Source organism: Struthio camelus, chromosome 16 (genome assembly GCF_040807025.1).
Source record: "Struthio camelus isolate bStrCam1 chromosome 16, bStrCam1.hap1, whole genome shotgun sequence".
NCBI lineage: Eukaryota > Metazoa > Chordata > Aves > Struthioniformes > Struthionidae > Struthio > Struthio camelus.
Window position 1 is genome coordinate 14773013 of NC_090957.1, and position 18870 is coordinate 14791882.

The 18870-nt window shown below is 45.4% G+C and overlaps 1 protein-coding gene across 9 annotated transcripts in view; it reads right to left on the bottom strand.

Moving 5' to 3' along the window:
- The window catches only part of AP2B1 (adaptor related protein complex 2 subunit beta 1), an 85240-nt gene that overhangs the window by 7335 nt on the left and 59035 nt on the right, over positions 1–18870 (bottom strand). For 7 of the 9 annotated variants that reach the window (XM_068909995.1, XM_068909991.1, XM_068909988.1 and 4 more), the window contains 5 exons: positions 18056–18202; positions 16615–16760; positions 13611–13740; positions 4954–5038; positions 4129–4215 (listed from right to left, as the gene is read on the bottom strand). In XM_068909995.1, the coding sequence (XP_068766096.1) occupies positions 4129–4215; positions 4954–5038; positions 13611–13740; positions 16615–16760; positions 18056–18202 (595 nt within the window). The remainder of the gene's footprint in view (positions 1–4128; positions 4216–4953; positions 5039–13610; positions 13741–16614; positions 16761–18055; positions 18203–18870) is intronic. The other 2 variants (XR_011134830.1, XR_011134829.1) reach the window with 1 other exon arrangement.

Consider the following 18870-nt stretch of genomic DNA (forward strand, 5'->3'; position numbering starts at 1 on the left):
AGAGCATAACTTTCCTGAACTTGGACCTCAAGGCCATTCTGCAGTGAGCACTGGAAAGGAGGAAGTAAAACTTCACCACTTGATCTTGCCTTGTGATAGCTGAAGATATCCCTGCTCCACTTCTAGTAACACTCGAACGGTTCTGAGCATCCACCCAGGAACCGCATTCAAACACCAAACAAATCCGCAAACTGGGATCCAACAGGGAGGGACTTTGGTCATTTCTAAGGCATGTTATAAACACAGGGTTTTTAATTTATTTAACAACCCAGAGGAAGCTAATAGATTTGCAGAGATACAAAAATATACCAGGGAAATTTGCATATGATTGTTTCCCAATTTGTTCCAGCAAGGAAATCCAATTTCTCTCTCTCAGTTCTAGCATTAGCAAATTACATGGGGAAAAAAAAATCAAAATGACCACTGCATACCAATAAAGTTATGTTCAACTCAAAACAATGAAGTTGTCATTTCACACCACAGATTGAGGGCCAGTAATAAATCAGCAAAAACAAAGTTACCAGAATTGCTGAACGGCACACCAACTAAATAGCAGCCTGATTAATGGCATTCATCTCCACGTGCAAGTCAGCTTGTGCCACTGTTGTAGCTGCTCTTTCACTCAGTGGGTTTGAGTCCCAGCCCCGAGCCCTGCCTGGTTTGCCTTGCGGGTGCAGGATGAGGCTTTTCCAAGAGCACAGTCTAACAGAGGAGCATCATCTCCGTGCGTTTACCTCCTTCTGCTGTGCAGGAACAAGGGGGACAACCTGGGGAAACCCTGCCGTTTACCCAGGAGGTGCTGTAAGGTGACTTGCACAGCGACAGCCAGCCTTACACGTACTAGAAATCATAAGCTACTTCCTTGACAAATAAAAGCCAACCCTCTAAACCTCTGCTCCAAGCATGTTCTATTTTTGTTCTAAAAAAGTTACTTAAAATTTCAGCTTCCCCACGGAAGCAAATCAGCATTCCCTGCAGACCCGGACGGCAGGGCCCGAGCGTCTGCACCTAAATTCAGCCGCGCTTCTCACGAGGTGCGGGCGCAGGACGGACCGATCGCTCAGGAAAGCGAAGGCTCTTGGCAGCGCGGAGAAGAGCCGGGCATGCAGGGGTGCAGGTGACTCCTGATTAGTCCTCCGCCCCGCAGCAGCCTGCGCACGGCTCGGTATGCTCTGCTCCATCCACCCGACGCCTGCTGCAACCGCGCTGCTCTATTTGAACAGCGGCTGGTTGTGCTGCGATTAGGGCACATCAGCTGGGGAGCAGAGGTATTTTTAGCTCGCAGCTAAATCCGCGTTGTTGGGCTGGAATCAGCTAGACTGAAGCGTGAATGGTGCGGTGAGTCCCCGCGCCTGAACGGCAACTCGCCACCAAGTGGGTGGGCTCACGTTAGGCATGAATTAGCTATCCGAGAGGATGCGATAGGAGGGATATCGATTCACGCGGTGGCCTGCGCACCTCTGGGAAGCCGGCAGCTCGTAGAAGCTTTTCATCAAAGGGCTGCAAACAACTCAGCACCTTTGAATTTTAGCTAGCAGCTGTTGAAATCTGCAGATTTTGGACTGAACAGCTTTGCCAAGGTAGCAGTTGCTTACCTTAGCTTATGCCAATGGTATGAAAGCTACACAGAGGCAGCACTTCATCAGTGATCAACAGATCCCACCAACAGTACAGGCAAAAGGCTTTAGTCTGCTTAGGTGTCTCCAAAAAGAAAGTCTTTTAAACATGAACTAGGCTCTCCTCCATCAGGATCTAGTACCTAAAGATATTATACACAATACGAAGTTGCTGTTCTCCAAAACAAGGAGGTGACTTAAAATGAGGCTATTTTCACTGGATTCCAAGTAATCCAGATTGTGAATCTTGCAAGATTACTGCCCCATTGCAGCAACTGACCAGATATGCACCCTTGCTCTGGTATAAACTAGTAGCAACATGGATTAAACCTTCATAACTCACTCAGTCTGTTTTGCCTCTGTCCTGGTGCACACATACACAGAGCCACTTACCACACTGCGAGAAGTTTCCATCCCTGAGCACGTTGTAAATCTAGCCCTCCACTGAGTTTTAGGCCCAGCTGATCCTTGTATAGACAAGCTTCACACTGCTAGGATGGCCTGTACTAGAGGAGATTACTCCTAGATTAAAGGAAAGTGAGTAGCAGAACTATTGAATCAGGGTTGAAGTGGTAGCTAAAACCCAAGCGGCAAAGACAAACACACAAGATTTCCCTAGTTTTAACTCCAGCAAGCTATTGGCCTGCTTTTTGCCAAAGCCCAGGTGGTCAAGGAAAAAAACTGTGTATAAAGTTGCAAGAGGAAGGAGGTGTCAGCAACAGAGATACAAAAACAGAAGCTTCAGCTGATAGAAGTGTTTGAAATCTGTTTATCAGACATGACCCACTTTCTGCTGAACATAAGCCAAAGAGGCTGGAAGATCCAGAATACTTCGGAGCCTCCCAAGTGACTGATCACACTCAAGAGAGACACTGTTTTCAGAGCTCTTGCTAAAACACTGAAAGCAGCTTCTTCCCACCTGAGCCCTGGCAATGGCTGCAAGTAGCACTGCAGAGAAACCGTGCTGTGCTACTGCACTCTCCTTGCAATCTATGTGTTACTGCGCATCACCAGTCCACGCTGGTCTGGCCGAAATATCTGGCCTCTGGCTGACAAAACACCCCTGCTCCCCCAGCAGGGAACATTACCTGTCACTCTGCATTTTATAAGAGCTCCTTCTGAAGGCAGATGGGCACACTGACCACCGGTCTGCAGGATCGCCAGGCCACCACGCTGTAGGTACTCATCTTAGCAGCTACACAGACTTCCTCTCTCCCTCCCAGCTATGTCCCCCACTAACCAGGACCACAACACACCAGCACCAAAGAAGAGAAGTTACCAACATTTCTAATTGGAGATGCAAAGAGTTCCGGACAGTGCGGTTAGCGCATGACCACGGCAGAAGGCATGACCAACGACAGCGCTGCAGTGCGGGCGGAGAGGCCGATGCCAAGCTTGGACTGGAGCAGAGGGGCAGCTGGGGGAGGCGCAGAGGTTGTTCTCACTTGAAACCCCACAGTGAAATCAAGTCGTAAGGTCAGACAGCTACTTTTTCCCCCTCTTGCATGTCACATCTTTTATATTCCAAAATAGTAATAATTACGAGTACAAAGAGACCCATGGTTTTTGTCTACAATTGAAGCAAGAGGGTGTTCATTGTGTAATAGCAGACATGCAATAGCAGACAATAAAAAGCTTACAGGGTTTGTAATCAATAGGGACACATTTTTTCCTCTGAAACATCGCAGCTTTCGGTAGAATCACTTGGCTCCTGTCCAGACCTCTCGACTAGGAACAAAGCTGCTCTGCTGGCCACATTCCACTTTTTACACTCCCTCACCCTTCAGCAGTAATAAGGTCATAAGTACAAGTAATATGCAACTAGATGACTAAACACATAGCTGAACAGGATAGAGTATGATCAAAACACATCAATATAGCACTAATAACGGCAGACCAAAACTCTTCTCTCGCATGGCTTGTTCTCCATAGACGTCAAAACATTTCTACAACGGTACGTAAGATGATTTTCTCAAATCAGAAAGAAGAAAGCAGATGCTGAAAGGCAAAGTGAATGACCTAGAGCGAGGCAGCAGGTTAAAGTAAGGGCTGGAACACATCTCCTAGCCCTGTTCACAAGTGCTCTTTACACTGGTAATGGCAAGGCACCTTAACAAACTACCACATCATACACTAGCAGCACGATGCACACAGTAGCAAGACAGGATTGATGAACAGCCCAAATATACAGTATCCAGCTCTATTTAAGAACAGCTTTACAGGGAAGTGAAGCCTAGAAGAGAAAACACGAATACAAGACGCAGAATGAAAGGAAGAAGCAGAGAGGTGAAATCTAAGGTCTGGGATTTTAGACATGCTTTTACAGACTCTGGTCATGTTTTTGATTTCAAACAAGCCCCAGGACGCAGAGCTTACAAGCGATTCTGTTCACAAGTGCAATACTCATCTATCCGTTATCCAGACACAATGCTATTGATAAGGTGATCGTCTACCGACCATTTATTAAAGGTGCTGCTTAAGGCTCTCAGTACAGTAGAACGAAGCTACTCACCGGCATTCAGGTGGCAGTCTTTAATCTGGAACTGCAGCTCGTTTTCATTTGGAATATCTTTCCATGTTGCGAGGAAGACCTGGCGCTCTACAAATAAGAAAGATGATCAGCACTCCTGACTCCTTGCCAGACTGTAGCATTAATTAAATCAACACAGAACGATACAAGGTAGAGAAAACAAACAAACAATCTTTTGGTCCTGTTTTGCCCTATCGTGGTCAGATCCAAGATTTGCTCCTACAGTAATCTCATAGTCTTACTGTAAAAGCAGCAAAGCTTTGAAGGTTTTCAGAACCCTCATAGCAAAGAAAGTCTTTACCAAACGAACCCTTTACAAACCAAGAACAGGTGGGATTTGACAAGAAGGAAGGAGACCCACACACTCAGGATTATTTTATGGCAAAAGAAAAGAGGCTGCTTTTCCAAGCAACTTCCCAGCCAATTCAAAGAACAATTTAATAAAGGAGAACAGGAACACAAGAGTTGCAATGAAAATGCTATAGGGGCAAATCCCAGATCCATTTAAGTGAGCCACCCCTCCAACAAAACCAGAAATAAGTCTCAAAGAAAACAGATCCACCCTTTGTCTGGCAGAGAGTCAGAGCCGAGGACTTTGGTTCTGGAAGCATAACTCTATGGATGTTGCAAGACAACAGGGGTAGGCTATCCAACCGCTGTTAACCACTTGAGGCTGCTGAGATACACTGGCATGAAGACAGCGGCCAAGTACACGTGAATCTCAGCCATGGGACAACTGCACCCAGTTGGGCGCTGCTAGTACAATCTGGCGCGGGGAGGCTGACCACAGACCTAAGCAACACTCACCCATTTTGCCATCCTCTACGAAAAGCACGTTGAGAGGAATTAGGCAGCTGAAGTAAAAGACATCAATGTTGTTTTTCACAGCCACCTGTTATAGAAGAAACGGGGGGGGGGGTTAAAGCTGCTCTGTTGGCTGGAGGTTCAAAGGGATCCTAAGGCCTCGCACAGCCGTTTCCTGCGCGTGGATGCAGGAGCGCTCTCTCCAAGCAGAGGCAAACTCTCAACACAGGACTACCTGGAGAGGTGTAGCTGAGCTGCAGGGTAGCTCACAGACAAGGATCAGGCGCAGTTCACTGTACTCGCTCTGTTTTCACTAAAAGCTGCTCAGTCATCTCCTGTGAGATGCTGCTTCAGAGCCAGTCACATCGGCAGGGTCACAGCCAGCATCCGTGCCCTTTTCTACTTTTGTTCAGCCTCTCCCTCCCCCAACCTTCTTCCACCGCCTATCTATGTTCATCTATTCTGGTTGCACGCAGCTACTATCATGTCTGTCCTCCTGTTGCACATGAGCTTGTTCACCTCCCATCTCTGTCACCTCACCCTTGTAATTCCCAGCCTCTGAAACACCATGTAGCCTCTTGTTTTACCCCAGTGTCTCAGTTGTTTCTGAACATGCAGATTTCTTGGTTAACTCTATTCCAGCCTGGATGCTTTCTACAAAGCCAGAAGCCGGTCCACTTCTCCTGCACCGTTTGCATGTTCCTGTAGTCTCTCTCAAGTCTACTGCCTTTACCCTCGTGCAAGCTGGATAGAGAACATACGGTGGGTGTTTATTCTGTGCTTGGCTGGAAGAAAGTTCTGCTGTAGAGCAATCAGGGCAGGTAAAAAAATATCCCTTGACAAAAGACTTAATCCTCAGTGTCATTAAACTCTGTCAGCTGGGGAGATGCACTGGATTGCCCTTTCTCACCCATGCTTGCCACATTACTGACTAATCTCTGCTAACGTAGAGAGCAAGCTCAATTCAATTTTCCCCAGGCTGAGAGCTGATGCTACAGCAGGAGCAAACCAGAGGTCTGAGAAAGTGCACTGTCATAATATAGCACAGAAAACGTAGCTGTGGGCTTTATTTCTATGCCGCTCACGCTCTCCTCACATCCTCCAGCACTGCGATAACCTGTCACTGGAGTATAGTTCAGCAGACACCTGCCATTCCTTGAAAAGGAGGAAAGAGCCTGTAAGAGGGACCTAGAAATGAGATTGTGTGGGGAGCCCTGAATTTCAGTGGCTGTTTGAGCTCCTGCTTCCTTTGAAAAAAATCCCAGGAGTTTTCCCATTTGTCATCCTGCTGAAACACAAACCAGACGAAGCTGAATGCTGAGCCAAATATAAATTTCCTGCTGCAAAGACTTAAGCCAAGACAAACTCCTTTCATATTAATAATTACATGCATTAGTGTTTTGCTGAGAAAATCTGCTGTCCAATAGCAGCAGGTTTAGAAAGAAATCCCCAAATGTCTGTAAGAAACAGCTGTGGATAGACAAACCAGAGAACTCACACACAAGGCAGCTGGTTGGACATGCATGCGAGCCAGAGCCCAAGCGGTAGGAGACAAGGTTCCCAAACAAGTAACACCTTCAGCAATCGGGAAGGTCCCAGAAGAGCAAAGAAAACCAAAAAGGTAGAAGTGACAGTCTACGGGGTTTCTGCGCTCTCAGCCAACATCAAAAGTAGTGGCTTATATTTAATTCCCATAGTGCAAGCCAGCTTTTAAGAAGGGATTAGTTTAAAGCCTGCTAGAAACATGTAAATTATAGCGCAACCTTAAATAAATAAATAAAATCCATGTGGCCCTCTAATAGGGAGCTGTCACATGCTTTGACTGCTGGCGTCATATTTGTGAGTTTGAGTGCTGAGAGCTAGGATGGAATATTACAGCCAGCTCTTTAACATCTTACTGCTGCTAGAGACACTTAAGCCAGAGGGGCAAAAGCAGGTTGCTGGATGGACTTAAGTGATTCACGTCTGCAAACTGTGATTAAACAGAGTGGCTGAGCAGCCAAAAATGCACCTCTGAATCTCAGAGGGGAGAGTTCTGGAAAGGAAAGCAGTGTAATCATTCTAGACGCTACGCTTGGATGCAACAGCCATGGAGACAGACCAAAAGAAGAAAAATTTAGGCTAAACCTCCAAGAAAACTTGACAGTGAAAATTATTAAGCAGCACAAAATTCTCCTGAGGAAGAGAGAAGCTCCAGTATTCAAGATCAGCCTTGATAATGCTCTCAATAAGGTGCACTGTAGCAGAACAGCAAAGCATAGCAGGGACTACATTGCATGACCTAAGATCTTTTCCAGCTCTGATTTAATGATTAATTGCTCTGCCTTAGAACAACAGAGATTAGTTAGCTTTTGCAGCTAATTGTTGTTGCCATACAACAGCAGCTACTTACGAGAGGGGCTGGAGAGAAGTGCCTTCTCTCCAGTCACGGCTCTAGAGGCGCACACCAAATTGATATGCTAACCCTGTCCCTGCAGTTATAAAAATGCTATAAAAAGGTATCTGCTGACCTGCTTCTCAACTCTGCAGAAACATCCTGAGTAAGCTGCTTTGGCCGTACTCTAGGGAGCTGCGCAATTAACGTGCTCCAAAGGGCAATTTCTTCCCAATAAAGCACAGCAAGCCACCCTCCAGCCTTCCTACCAAACTGCATCACTGGCTTCGGTGATGACATCAATACCTGCATCGTTACAGTGACTTGCACGAAGTCAGCTGTTACAAAAAAATTTGCAAACAGGGAGGGGTAGAGCTCCTGTCCCCCCTTGTTACCTATAGCCCTGGGACAAGACCGGTAAGTTTTTCTGAGTAGCTTCCATCATGCAACACCACATCCTTCCCCACCCGAAACAGCCAGGCTTGCAGCTGTTAGCGCTGCAGTCTCCAAAACCTGGTCCATGCAAAGCAGCCTGCAGCTAGCTGGACAGATGTCAGACCAAGAGCGGGCTTGCAGGCCCTGCCAGCTCATAACACCTTTCCAAAATAGCGCCTCAATCTTTTCACTGCCATAGCAGGCGCACTCACTGCCATCTAACAGGCTACAAAAGCAACGTAAGAGAAATTGAGTAGCTAACAGCAGCCACTTTCCAAAAAAAATCTAGTGCTCCTTAAGTGAGAACACGGGCCTGAGACAACCAATGACACTTAAAACGATACCAGTAGCTGAGAAGTCTCTCCAGACTTGACATACTTGAAAGGAACCTCCACTTGCACTCAATAAATCCTCTAGTCCTGTGGCTTTGCAGCTTTAACCCGCCAGCCTGCACGCGGACTATTAAATCTTTAACAAAAACCTTCAGCCTCAAACATTTGAGAGTTGAGACAGAAACATTTAATATCAAAATGGCTTTCTGTCTGCAATCTCATTTGAAAGAAGAAGAAAATACTACTACCTTGTGAATTCAGTTCAGCAGACTACAAGCTTCTGAGGGATAAAAGTCAAACGTGCTGGATTTTCATGCAATGCTTCACTGCTGAGAGGGTCTGAGCCCACTGGAAACAGGCACAGAGTTCCCAGTTGCTTACATCCTGTTTGTGATTCTCTGACTAGAGGAATCAGTGCCTGGAGAAATAACCCTGGGACATATTTGTTCACCTTGCATGAGAGCCCTTCTGATACCTTTTCCTGCTGTGAAACCCTCTGATGGCCAACACACAGTATTTTGGGGAAGAAGCACCTCATGACAATAATGCCAAACTATTTTCTTCAATAGCGTAGGCTGCCGATGCTTTAGATCTCAGACTTGAGCATACGAACTAACTTTCTAAGTTAGGTCTGAGAGCACACACAGATGCTTTCCATCAGCAGTGAATACACAACATACCCACTTGGAATCCCATTAGCACCTACACTAAATTAAGGATTTACTTAAAGTTTGGTTTGGCTTTAACGTCTGGTAACAGCCAAGCTGCTAAGGCGAGAACTCTCCTCTGCAGAGTCTATTTTACCTCTGCCAGTACAAGGTCGCGGTTTGTTCTGTGGCAGTCTGCTGCTCTGGCTGTCAGATGCCTCCAGGGAGTGCTATCTACTTCACTTCATCTTATTTGACAGGTCGGGCTCTCGGGATCCTACAGGCATTTGACAGCCGCTGCTAGCCGGGTCCTCTACCTACAGGCACGAATCTCAAGCTCGGGCAGCAGAGCTGCGCGCATGCCAAGCGAGGCTGGGTGCTGCGCCCTTGGCGGCAGCTGTCACCTCCTTGCACGCCACTTGCGTCAATGGTCAGGGAACAGTAAGTCACTGGGGAAGAGCTCTGCTCTCATGTGTGTCTGGCTGTACTAGAAGTTCAAAACGCATATTTTATCAAATGTACTCTACCATGTGCCAGACCTGTCCTTAATCAGGAAGTCAACAGCTTTCCACAGTGGCGCTAGGAACCGGCTGCAGACTCCAAGCTGTGATTTGAGTGTTTCGTTCAGGGAGCCTTTCAGGGTGGGCTCTCTTTGCTGCAATAAAACCTTCTCACTAGCAGAGGCTGTTAAAAAAAAAAAAAAAAAAATCTAGGCAACAAAACCAAGCTGGACTTGCTGCTCATGGCAGCCTTGTTTTTATCAAGTTGAATGTGTGAAATCTGTTTCAAACTGCTGAGGGCTCTGCCTTTGTGACCTGAGATACATCAACACTTCTCATGAATGAGATTTCTAGCATTTCTGCATGACAAGCGAGAAGCTGAAGAAAGCAGGAGCACAGGTGATGAGCTGCAGCAGAACTGTGCGCTGAGGGATAAGTATGATCTAGTGCATTAGCAAGATCGACCTCTTCTCATTTGCCTTTGGAAAAAATAATGTTTTGCCAAACACATTGGGAGAAACAACTAAGAAACGTTCTGCAACTCAGACAGCTTTAGCGGCAGGGGAGAGGTCTGCGTTTCCAAGTGTCACTTTCCAGGAAGAAAGGCAGTTGGCAGATAAGTCCCTTCCAACGCTCTCCAGTCCAGTCCAAATCATTTTAAGAGCCTTTTGGGAAACTGAAGTCATGCTCCCTTGGGCTGCGAGCTCAGCAGCTCCCCCCAGGTAGTGCCAGGGAGTGGGAAGCACTGATTGTCGATTTTGAATGTTTATCCCATGAGAACGCTGCTGCTCCAGGTTCAGGCAGACACACTGCTGGTCTGGGGGTCTCTAGTTTGTTCTTGATTGTATCAGCTCCTGCAAGTAGTTACCATCTCACAGTAAAGACCATCAGACCTATGCCATGACAGGCCAGCCCTGATGCCTGAAATTCTCTCAGCAGGCTAGCTCCACTTCACCTGTTTCTAGGATTAGGGGAGCAATTCTCGTGAACACAAATGAACAACATTGAGTATTCTGATTCCGCAACATTTCACAGCCTTTGGAAGGTCATTTATTAGGAACAGTGGCTCTCTTTTTCCATCGGAAAGCGCTCATCCCAGGCTTTTTCTTACTCCAAATACGGCTCTAAGCCCAGAAAAAGTCTGGAAAGAAGATCCCTCACAACGCAAAATCAGAATCCATTTTCCTCTTTGAGAGCTCAAAGTCTCATATATGACGTGGCAGAGATACTGCATCTCTCCTTCCAGTGACGACCCTGCTGGGCTACCAGTCATCACATGGGTTTCACAGCTTCAACTGTGACAATGCAACAACAGGACCCAAACAAATCTGTGCAACTGCTGGAGCTATCTGCCCAGCTGGCAACCAAATAAAGGCTTCCATACGCTTCTGATGATCAACACAGCCTCTCACACACCTTTGGGCAAGAGCCTGTAATCGCTTGTAATTGCCATGCTTTGCAGAGTGAGCTCTGGGCAGATGGACTGCAGCACCCACAAGTGCCAGGTAGCCTCTGAAAGGCCGACACGTTCCCCAGCTGCCATCAGTAGCGGAAATTAGCAGTGCACAAACCACCACATCGGATTTTTCTTTAGTAATAGGTATGCTCCAAGAGCATTCTGATAGCAGCTTTTTTATCTGGGAGAAGTAAAAGAGATGAACCAGACAGCAGGGACAGGAGTCTCTTTAGCCTACAGTGCTGTGCGCATTCTCACTTTGGCTTTATCCTTTGAATAATCATTGCTTGACTGGGTATTGAACCTGGCTGAGTCTTGATCTCAAGAAGTCAAAAATATTTTCATGGCTACTTTAGGATGGGAAGGAGAAGCCTGCTATTCATTATCACACGCTGCAAGATGACTGGCAAACAGAGAAGTCTGTTCATTGGGGCACCATGGTTAAATTTCATTTAAGAAAGCCTCTGAAAATATTTCAGTCCTCCTCTCCTTTTTGTAAAAATGGCTTTTTGTTGACTTGTCAAATGTTTTAGTTTCTTTCTATTATTACAAATGTTAAGATTAAACCAGCTGTATTCGGTGAAAGATTAGAAACAGTAATCAAAATATAGCCTGAACAAGACTTGAGTTCATTACTTCTGAAATAGTTGCCTAAGGAATGTACTATTGGCCTTTGAAGTTTCTGATTAACATGCCAAAAAGTTGAAAGCTATCAGTCCGGTTGCCTCAGGACTTATTTTTCTGTTACTAAAACAAACAAAAAAAACAGACTAGAAGATGAACATAAGGTCATTTGGTTCAAACTGAATTCTACTTCAATGTTTCCAAGCTTAGAAAAATTATATTAAGCAAACTCATCTTGAATTGAGTGTTTTGGTTCTTCAGTGAGTACAGGGACGTTTGTATTCTATACTTCCATATTATGCTATAAATTGTTCCCTAAGTAGGTCACCAAAATGATTCCTGAATGTTTCAAGACAGATAATTTCAACATGAACTCACAAAACATAAAACCAGAGCCTTGGCTGTCAGGGCAATGACAGATCTCCATCAAACCCACTGCTGTCAGGAAAGTAAGGGGAGCGCTCTTTTTAACTTGGCATCTGCTATCATGATTCAACTCTTCGCAGAGAAATATACTATTACTCCATATGGCAGCTTCCCCAATTGGAAAAGGGCAGCCAACTTCTATGGCAATGAGATAACTAGCAAATTAGCAACCAAGTCTGGCACTAATGAATGCTCTGCTATCTCAATATAAGGTAGCTAGAGGTTTCCTCACATGTTTTATCTTTGCTTTGTTCTAGCAGAAGATGCTCCAAGAAAAACCGTGTTCTGATTCCTTCAGAGATTCAATAACCCAAATACTTCACTTCCTTCCTGATCAAAGGAAGCAACAACTTGAGAATGCCTCATTGAGGGAGTCTCCAGTGTTACGGAAGCAGATCAGGACTCATAGCTCCTACACTTCCAAATTTCTTTCAGAAAAGGCAGTAGACTTTACATCACTGCATTTGGGTCAGCTGTTGTAATCACATGCTTGTGACCTGGATGCAGAGGGAAATCAGCTTTTCCACAAGCCAAAAAAGCTCTCTGTGAAAGACAGCACATGTAATTCATTCACTGTCCACATGCTTCCCCAATCACATGACTGAGCTCAGAGCCGGAGTGTAGGACTGCTCGTTTGAGCGCCAGAGAAGCTATTTCGAGTTGTTTGCCCAAGACTCATCAATAAGTCATAAGTCCCAGAATGGAAGTCAAAAGACGTGGAAAAAAATAGTTGCTCAGGCAGAATAAATAGTAACTTTCATGTCATTCTTTTAACCTAAAAAGCGTATGAGCTGCTTCAAAATGAGATATATTCCCTTCTATGGGCTGCTACACTACAAGAAACCAACCTAGTTCTCATCTCCTCTAGACATGAGGCGAGCAAGACTTGCCACAGTACAAGTTAACTGCACCCTTGGGATACTGGGAAAGTCTTCATGGAGGACCCAGCTAAACAGAGCAGAGAGAGGAGTCACTTACTGAGTTGAACTCCAGAGAGTGACTGCGCAGGACACCAAAAGGGAAGAGCCTCCCCAGGTGGGAAGCGTGCCTGCCTGACGACCATGTCAGAAGAGCCTGGACGAGACCAGTGCCCTTGATGCAAGCCAGTTCTGACGTAGACGGCCTTGAGCCCAAACTGGGGGAACCACCTCCACGGATCTACCTTGCTTAAGGCCACCCAATCTGATAAAAAAAATCTCTTCTAGGGAACGCAGATTGCTCTACTGTACCCAACAGGCTCAGAACGGCTTCATTAATGAAACATTTGCTGCTTCCGTCATTTCTCCCTTGCTCTTCCTGGATCATGTCTTGTTTGCCTTAGATTAAGCTACCTGGGCAGAGAAGTACCAATGTACTTTGGTAAAGCACCCTGGAAGTTATGAGCACTAGAGAAGTATTAATCTCTGCTTCAGCAGTTACCCTCTTTCCTGTGATTCCTTTAATTCCCTCAGTTCTTGCTGACATCTCGCACTGCCTGCTCCACAACAGGCAGGTGCTTTCTCCGGTCAGACCAGCTCTAGTTCGTAAGCCTAACCAAACCTCATGCCATGTTGCTGGAGCAGAGAGAGGCCTTATCTGCAGAGATGCAGGAAGACAAGTAGTGGGCTTGAGGTGTTTGAAAAAGCACATGACAAAATTCAAGAAGCTCCTGCCTCAGTCTTCCTGGAAGATACCAGAAAAAGGAAGAGTTTTGGCCAGATTCATGGCCCACCACCGTATGATAATCTGACTCTGCATAGTTACCCTATATGCACAACTTTTTGGTACTGGTGTCTTACCACGTTGTTTTGGGCCGAACATATAGGGCTGAGCGCCCGCTGGTCCCCCCCCTCCCCCCCCCCCCACCTGGAACGAGACAATCCTTACCTGTAGGTTGTTCAGAGGCTCCATTTTCATGACTGGTCCCAGGGTGTTGAGAGGCAGGGAGACATCAATACTTTGGTTTGGCATCAGAGGTGTGTGAATGGCCAGTGGGGTGCTTGGGATGACCCCAAAGCTGGGCAAGAGAAAAACAGAGGTGATGACAGCAGCACCGCATTGCTGAAGAGCCCTGGCCTGACTCTATGGGGAAGATGCCAGAGATGCTGTCCCAACACCTCTTCTCCCTTCTTCCAAGCACAAGCTGGTTCAGCTTCTTCTTATTACTCCTGAGCTGCACCTGCTGTTACCCCACGGAGATGATCACAGTTGACAATTTGCACCACGGCAGGTACTCAAAGTAGGACAAGGCACAGGAAGCTGAATCAGGTCAGTCTCCCTGACAACGTGCACATTGTGCCCAGGGGACCAGCATCTGGGAACTCTTCCATTAAGTCCTGCATGGCACTGGTCTACTTACTGAGCAGCAGCCTGCCCAGCAAGGAACAGCACATGGACTCAGAAAAACAGGGAGAAAGACTGAGGCCTCTGGGCAGTCTCTTACAGAACTACAGAGCACTTTAAGTAGTATACCACACGTTGCATGGCTGTTACAGTGTTGGGGAGCTACAGAAGAAGGAATTGAAGTTGATACAGAACACATACATAACCAAGAAGAAATATGTAGTTTGTAACAGCAGCACTGTGGAATAAACAAGTCAACACAGCCAGCTGTCTGGTTCTGGATGCCAACAGCTGGACTTGACCCTGGTTCTGTTGCTTGGTTTGAGACTCCTTCAGCTGCGGACACACACCACCATGGCAACGTGAACGTTTACATGCCTCTCCAGCCTAGCCAAGAGACTGGATTAATCCCATAGGCAAGTCTACTTATTGCAGAGAAGAGGAAAGGTGGCTAATGCTGAACATGACAGTTGTGTCCTATGTACTGGCTTACATTCAAAAGCAGTTTGAAGTACAGAAGCATGACAGTTCGGGAATCTACCTGTACTCATGTTTCTCTTTAACAGAATTCATGTTAACTCAGAGGTAATAGAGCATTTATAAGAACACAAAGATGTATAGGCATACATTCTTATTTCATGCACCAAAAAACTGATGCTGCCTCTGCACAAAACTAGACACCTGTGTATCGGGTATGCTGCTCTTTCTGAAACCAGACGGCCCTTTCTTGGTTTTCCTTAGCTTTCAGCTCTAGGGAGCTGAAATGAGAATATTTTCAGCAAGAGCCTAGCCATGGGATTTGCTTTCTGCAGCCATCTCACCTTGTGGGACATAAAAAGTCCTACTGTGTTCCCTTAGGCTCAAGGAAAGTTGCATTTTGCTACTAAGTGGCAGTGACAATACAGCACACTAGAACTCTACGGTTTTTCTTCCCCCTTCCCCCCCCCTCCAAATACTTTATCCCAAGACCACAGTGAATGTGATTATTAGCAGCAGGAGAGGGGGAAATGCAATAGAAACTCCTGAATCACAGACTTAATATTTAAGCTCAAAGAGCTAGCATGCTGCAGCTTCTCCCAGTGCACAAGTCACAGTGGAAAGTGACGACAGGAGGATAGAATTTGAGGAGTAAACAGTAGTAGATTATATATGGAATACGTGCCAATAGGCTGGAAAAGGAGAAACTGATGTTTTACTGTACAGCATTGAAACTTCTTACTTGGGAGGCACCATGTAAGTGTGGCTAGAACAGAGCTTGATGTATGGAGAAAATCAAGAGTCAAACGCCTTTTTTTCAGGCCAATTTGCATGAAAAATTTGGCTACAGCAGCCTTGCAAAACTCTCCATAAAATATAGCCGTCCAGGGAGAACATTTACTAAGACTTACTTCGCATAATGTCTTTCGTAAGTAAATATTATTTGTCCCAAGAAATCCCAAATTTGCAAAGCTAGCAGTGATGCTAAAAAGACAGTTTCAGTGGATCTCTGGTATAGAGAACGCTTTTTCTGTGACAGGATCTTTTAAGAAATAAGGGGAATATTAAGTCACATGTCCTTTACAGTCTTGACAAGAACCAGCCTGGTCCTTGATGTACTTGTTCAAGATAATCTACAGCAAATTACACCACATGCTCTGCAGCTGAGAAGGGTATTCACGTGATGCCATTGGGGTTGCATTGCCATGGCATGTCTTTTGGCTGAGACAGGTTTCTGAGAACAATCTGTATGCTCTAGACATTAAAGTGACTGCTCCTTCTGACAAAATTATTTTGCTACCAATTGTAGAGAAAACATGCGCTATAGGCTCTTACTTTGAAAATTCTTCACTGACAAATGGCTTTATTAATAAGACCAGCGCTTCCAGGCAGTGCGAGGGGCAGCACAGCAACTAAGGCAGGAGGTATAGGCATGAGGGATTGATATTTCTGCAGCTCAAATGCTTGCCTGTTTATGCTTTCCTCAGGGCACTTGCTGGCTATAAAAACACTAACCTGCCTAACAACTCATGAGGCTACTTTAAAATTTTGCAGAGATTAAATGGGGCAGATGCTACTTTAAGCTAGGAGAAAGAGGGGACCACCTGCTGCCTGATTCCTCACTGGAGCAAGAAGGCTGCAGTATGAGCAGACAACTGAAAAAACAACACAAATTTATCAATCTGAATTTTCAGCTGTTTCACAAAACTGTGGTGTGATAGAGAGTGCAGGCTGTGTCTAGCAGCTGTTTTCATGACTGAATTACACACCTACATAAGGGCCTGCCTGGTTTATACAAGTAACTCCTTGCCAGAGCTACCCTGTTTGCTCTCCTTCCCCAGTCAAGCCTCAAACAATCTTTTATGTTCTCCTGACCAGTAAACAGTAGTCTAGCCAGAGCAGGACCAACACGCAGGATAATGCGATACAGGTAAGGAGGTTTGCTCCAGGGTCTTGCCCCACCAGTAGACCAACTTGCTCATAAAGTGCTATAGCAGCGTAGACACAGACTCCTCCCATTGGGGACACGTGATCTTTTTATCATAGCAGACTAAGTATATAGTTTTCTTACCTGTTCTTGTTAAATTGAATGGCAAAATCAGTCATGTGCTGCAAAGCCTTATTGGTAAAGTTCATCTCCATGTAGATGTGTCCTTGCCTGTGACTGAACGTGCCCGAAATCTCCAGTCCTTTAGCCTTCACTGCAGGCAACCAAACCTGAAACACAAGAGCTCTCATTCAACATAGGAAATCCGGCCTGAAGATAACAAACAAGCATAGTTTTCTAAACAACAGAAAGGGTCTTCAGTTAGGAAATCCAGCTACACTGGCACATTAAGCACACAAATGCAAAAGAAACACTACAGGGAAGATACAACATGAGGTGCTGAAAGGATCAAGCTCAGCAACAAGAAATAAGCTGGTTTCCTAATCCATATTTGTTTACTGCACTCACATAAGAACTCAAATATACTAAACATTAGTGTGCACGAGAAACAGTCAGAGTTTGTGCCCATCACACCAATGTGAGACTTACCAAGTCTGCTGATGCACAGGCTTCTCCAAGGACTTGTTGGGCTATTACAGGCAGGACAGTGCTAAAATTTGAACCAATATAAATCAAGGGCTGATACTATTAGTTGTTTGGATTCTGGATTCCCAAAGCAACTTTGTGGAAAAACTCAGATTCAGGTTTGAGAGGTTCAAAAGGAAGTCCTTCTCATCTCAAAATTACTGGATTCTTCTGTAGTTGGCTTCATTTGGTACGTGACTTGTAAACAGCTAAGCACCAAAACCTTGATGTATGTTTTGCAGTACCTTGAGATCCTATATTTCACAGGATGACTGTAGTTTATTCACCCATTGACTACTTAATAAGAGAGTAAGTTTTTTTATTCCCTTTCAGATATGAAAGGCCAAACCTGAACACTCCAACGGCTGCTCCACAGCCTGTTAATAGAACCACGTTCTAGCTAATCTATCTATCTAATGAACCCTCCAGACTAAGCATGCTTCAGTCAGTGCATCTACCACCTCCGTCACTAATAGAGCATTTATCCACATTACACTGCAGCATGCTCAACCTCGACCACACAATTTTATATTTATTCAGAGGAACGTAACACGGCAGTGAAGGAGTCTATGAAAGTTGTAGCAAATGGCATCCTGCCCTCAGATTACTGGGGAACCTTGCTAAAAGTTAGGTCTCCAGGAAAGCTGCTTCCACAAAGTTGAAATTCTCACAGCTTCTATAAGCCATTCTGTAGAATAACACTGTTACAGGCAAAATGAGGGTACTGCTGAAAAACACAAGTGTGAAACTAAGCCTGTCTCCACCAAACCATTGCTCTGCCTGAGAGAAACGTAGAGCGCACCTCTGATGGCATGGAATTGAACTAAGATGTCCTTATAGCACCAGAGAGCAACAACAAAGAGGACAGGAACTCTCCCACTCACTCCCTGTCACCTAAAGTACTGCAATGTACTGATAGATTGCTCTTTTTCTTACGTACAGACTTTGGAGCCACATATCCTCCCGGGGCCATGCCTATACCAGATGAGAGTTCAAAGAGATCGTTGAGTCCACTGCTCACCACCGCTGGGGTAGGTGAAGGGGCAAAGGTTGCTGGCACAGAAGAGGGAATGTAGGTCTGCCCCACCTGGAGGAGTGAGAAAGAACAGGCACTGATTAACATCACAAATGAAAAACACAACTTATTAAATAAAGCATGAACTCGGACAATATCCTGAATATTTTAAAGCCCTTTGCAGCTTCCCCACTGAATTATCAATAGCGCTAAATAATGCATTTGAATTCCAAAGCTCTTGGCAACTAATCCCTACACTCTGCTGTCACCTCAACCATGCAAAAGCCTTCACATTGTGATTACAGCTCCGGTTACCTATTCCCATTATGGAGAAGTCTTTCTTCTCCATCTTCCCTTTCCAAAAAGGCAATGTGCTTTAGGGTTCAATCGTGCGTAAGCCTAGGGAAAAGACAAGATGCTTCAAATATTCCTCCAAGTATGACAGTCTTTGGGAATTGGCAAGACCTGGCACACCCAGAAATAACATAGGAGTCATGACCGTATTGTGGATTCCTATCCAAGGCCAGAGCTCTATACTCTTAGTGCTATGGTCAAAAAGGTTCATTACATGAAGCAGAACTAGTTCTATTTGCCTGCCAGAGGACAATTTTTCTGCAAGAAGGGCAATCCCTTCTCCTAGGACTGAAATGATGATACCAAACATTGGTATATTAACCATTATGTGCCCAGCTCCAGGCAGGACAGTCACACTCAACTTCAGCACCCAAGTTCTCTTTACT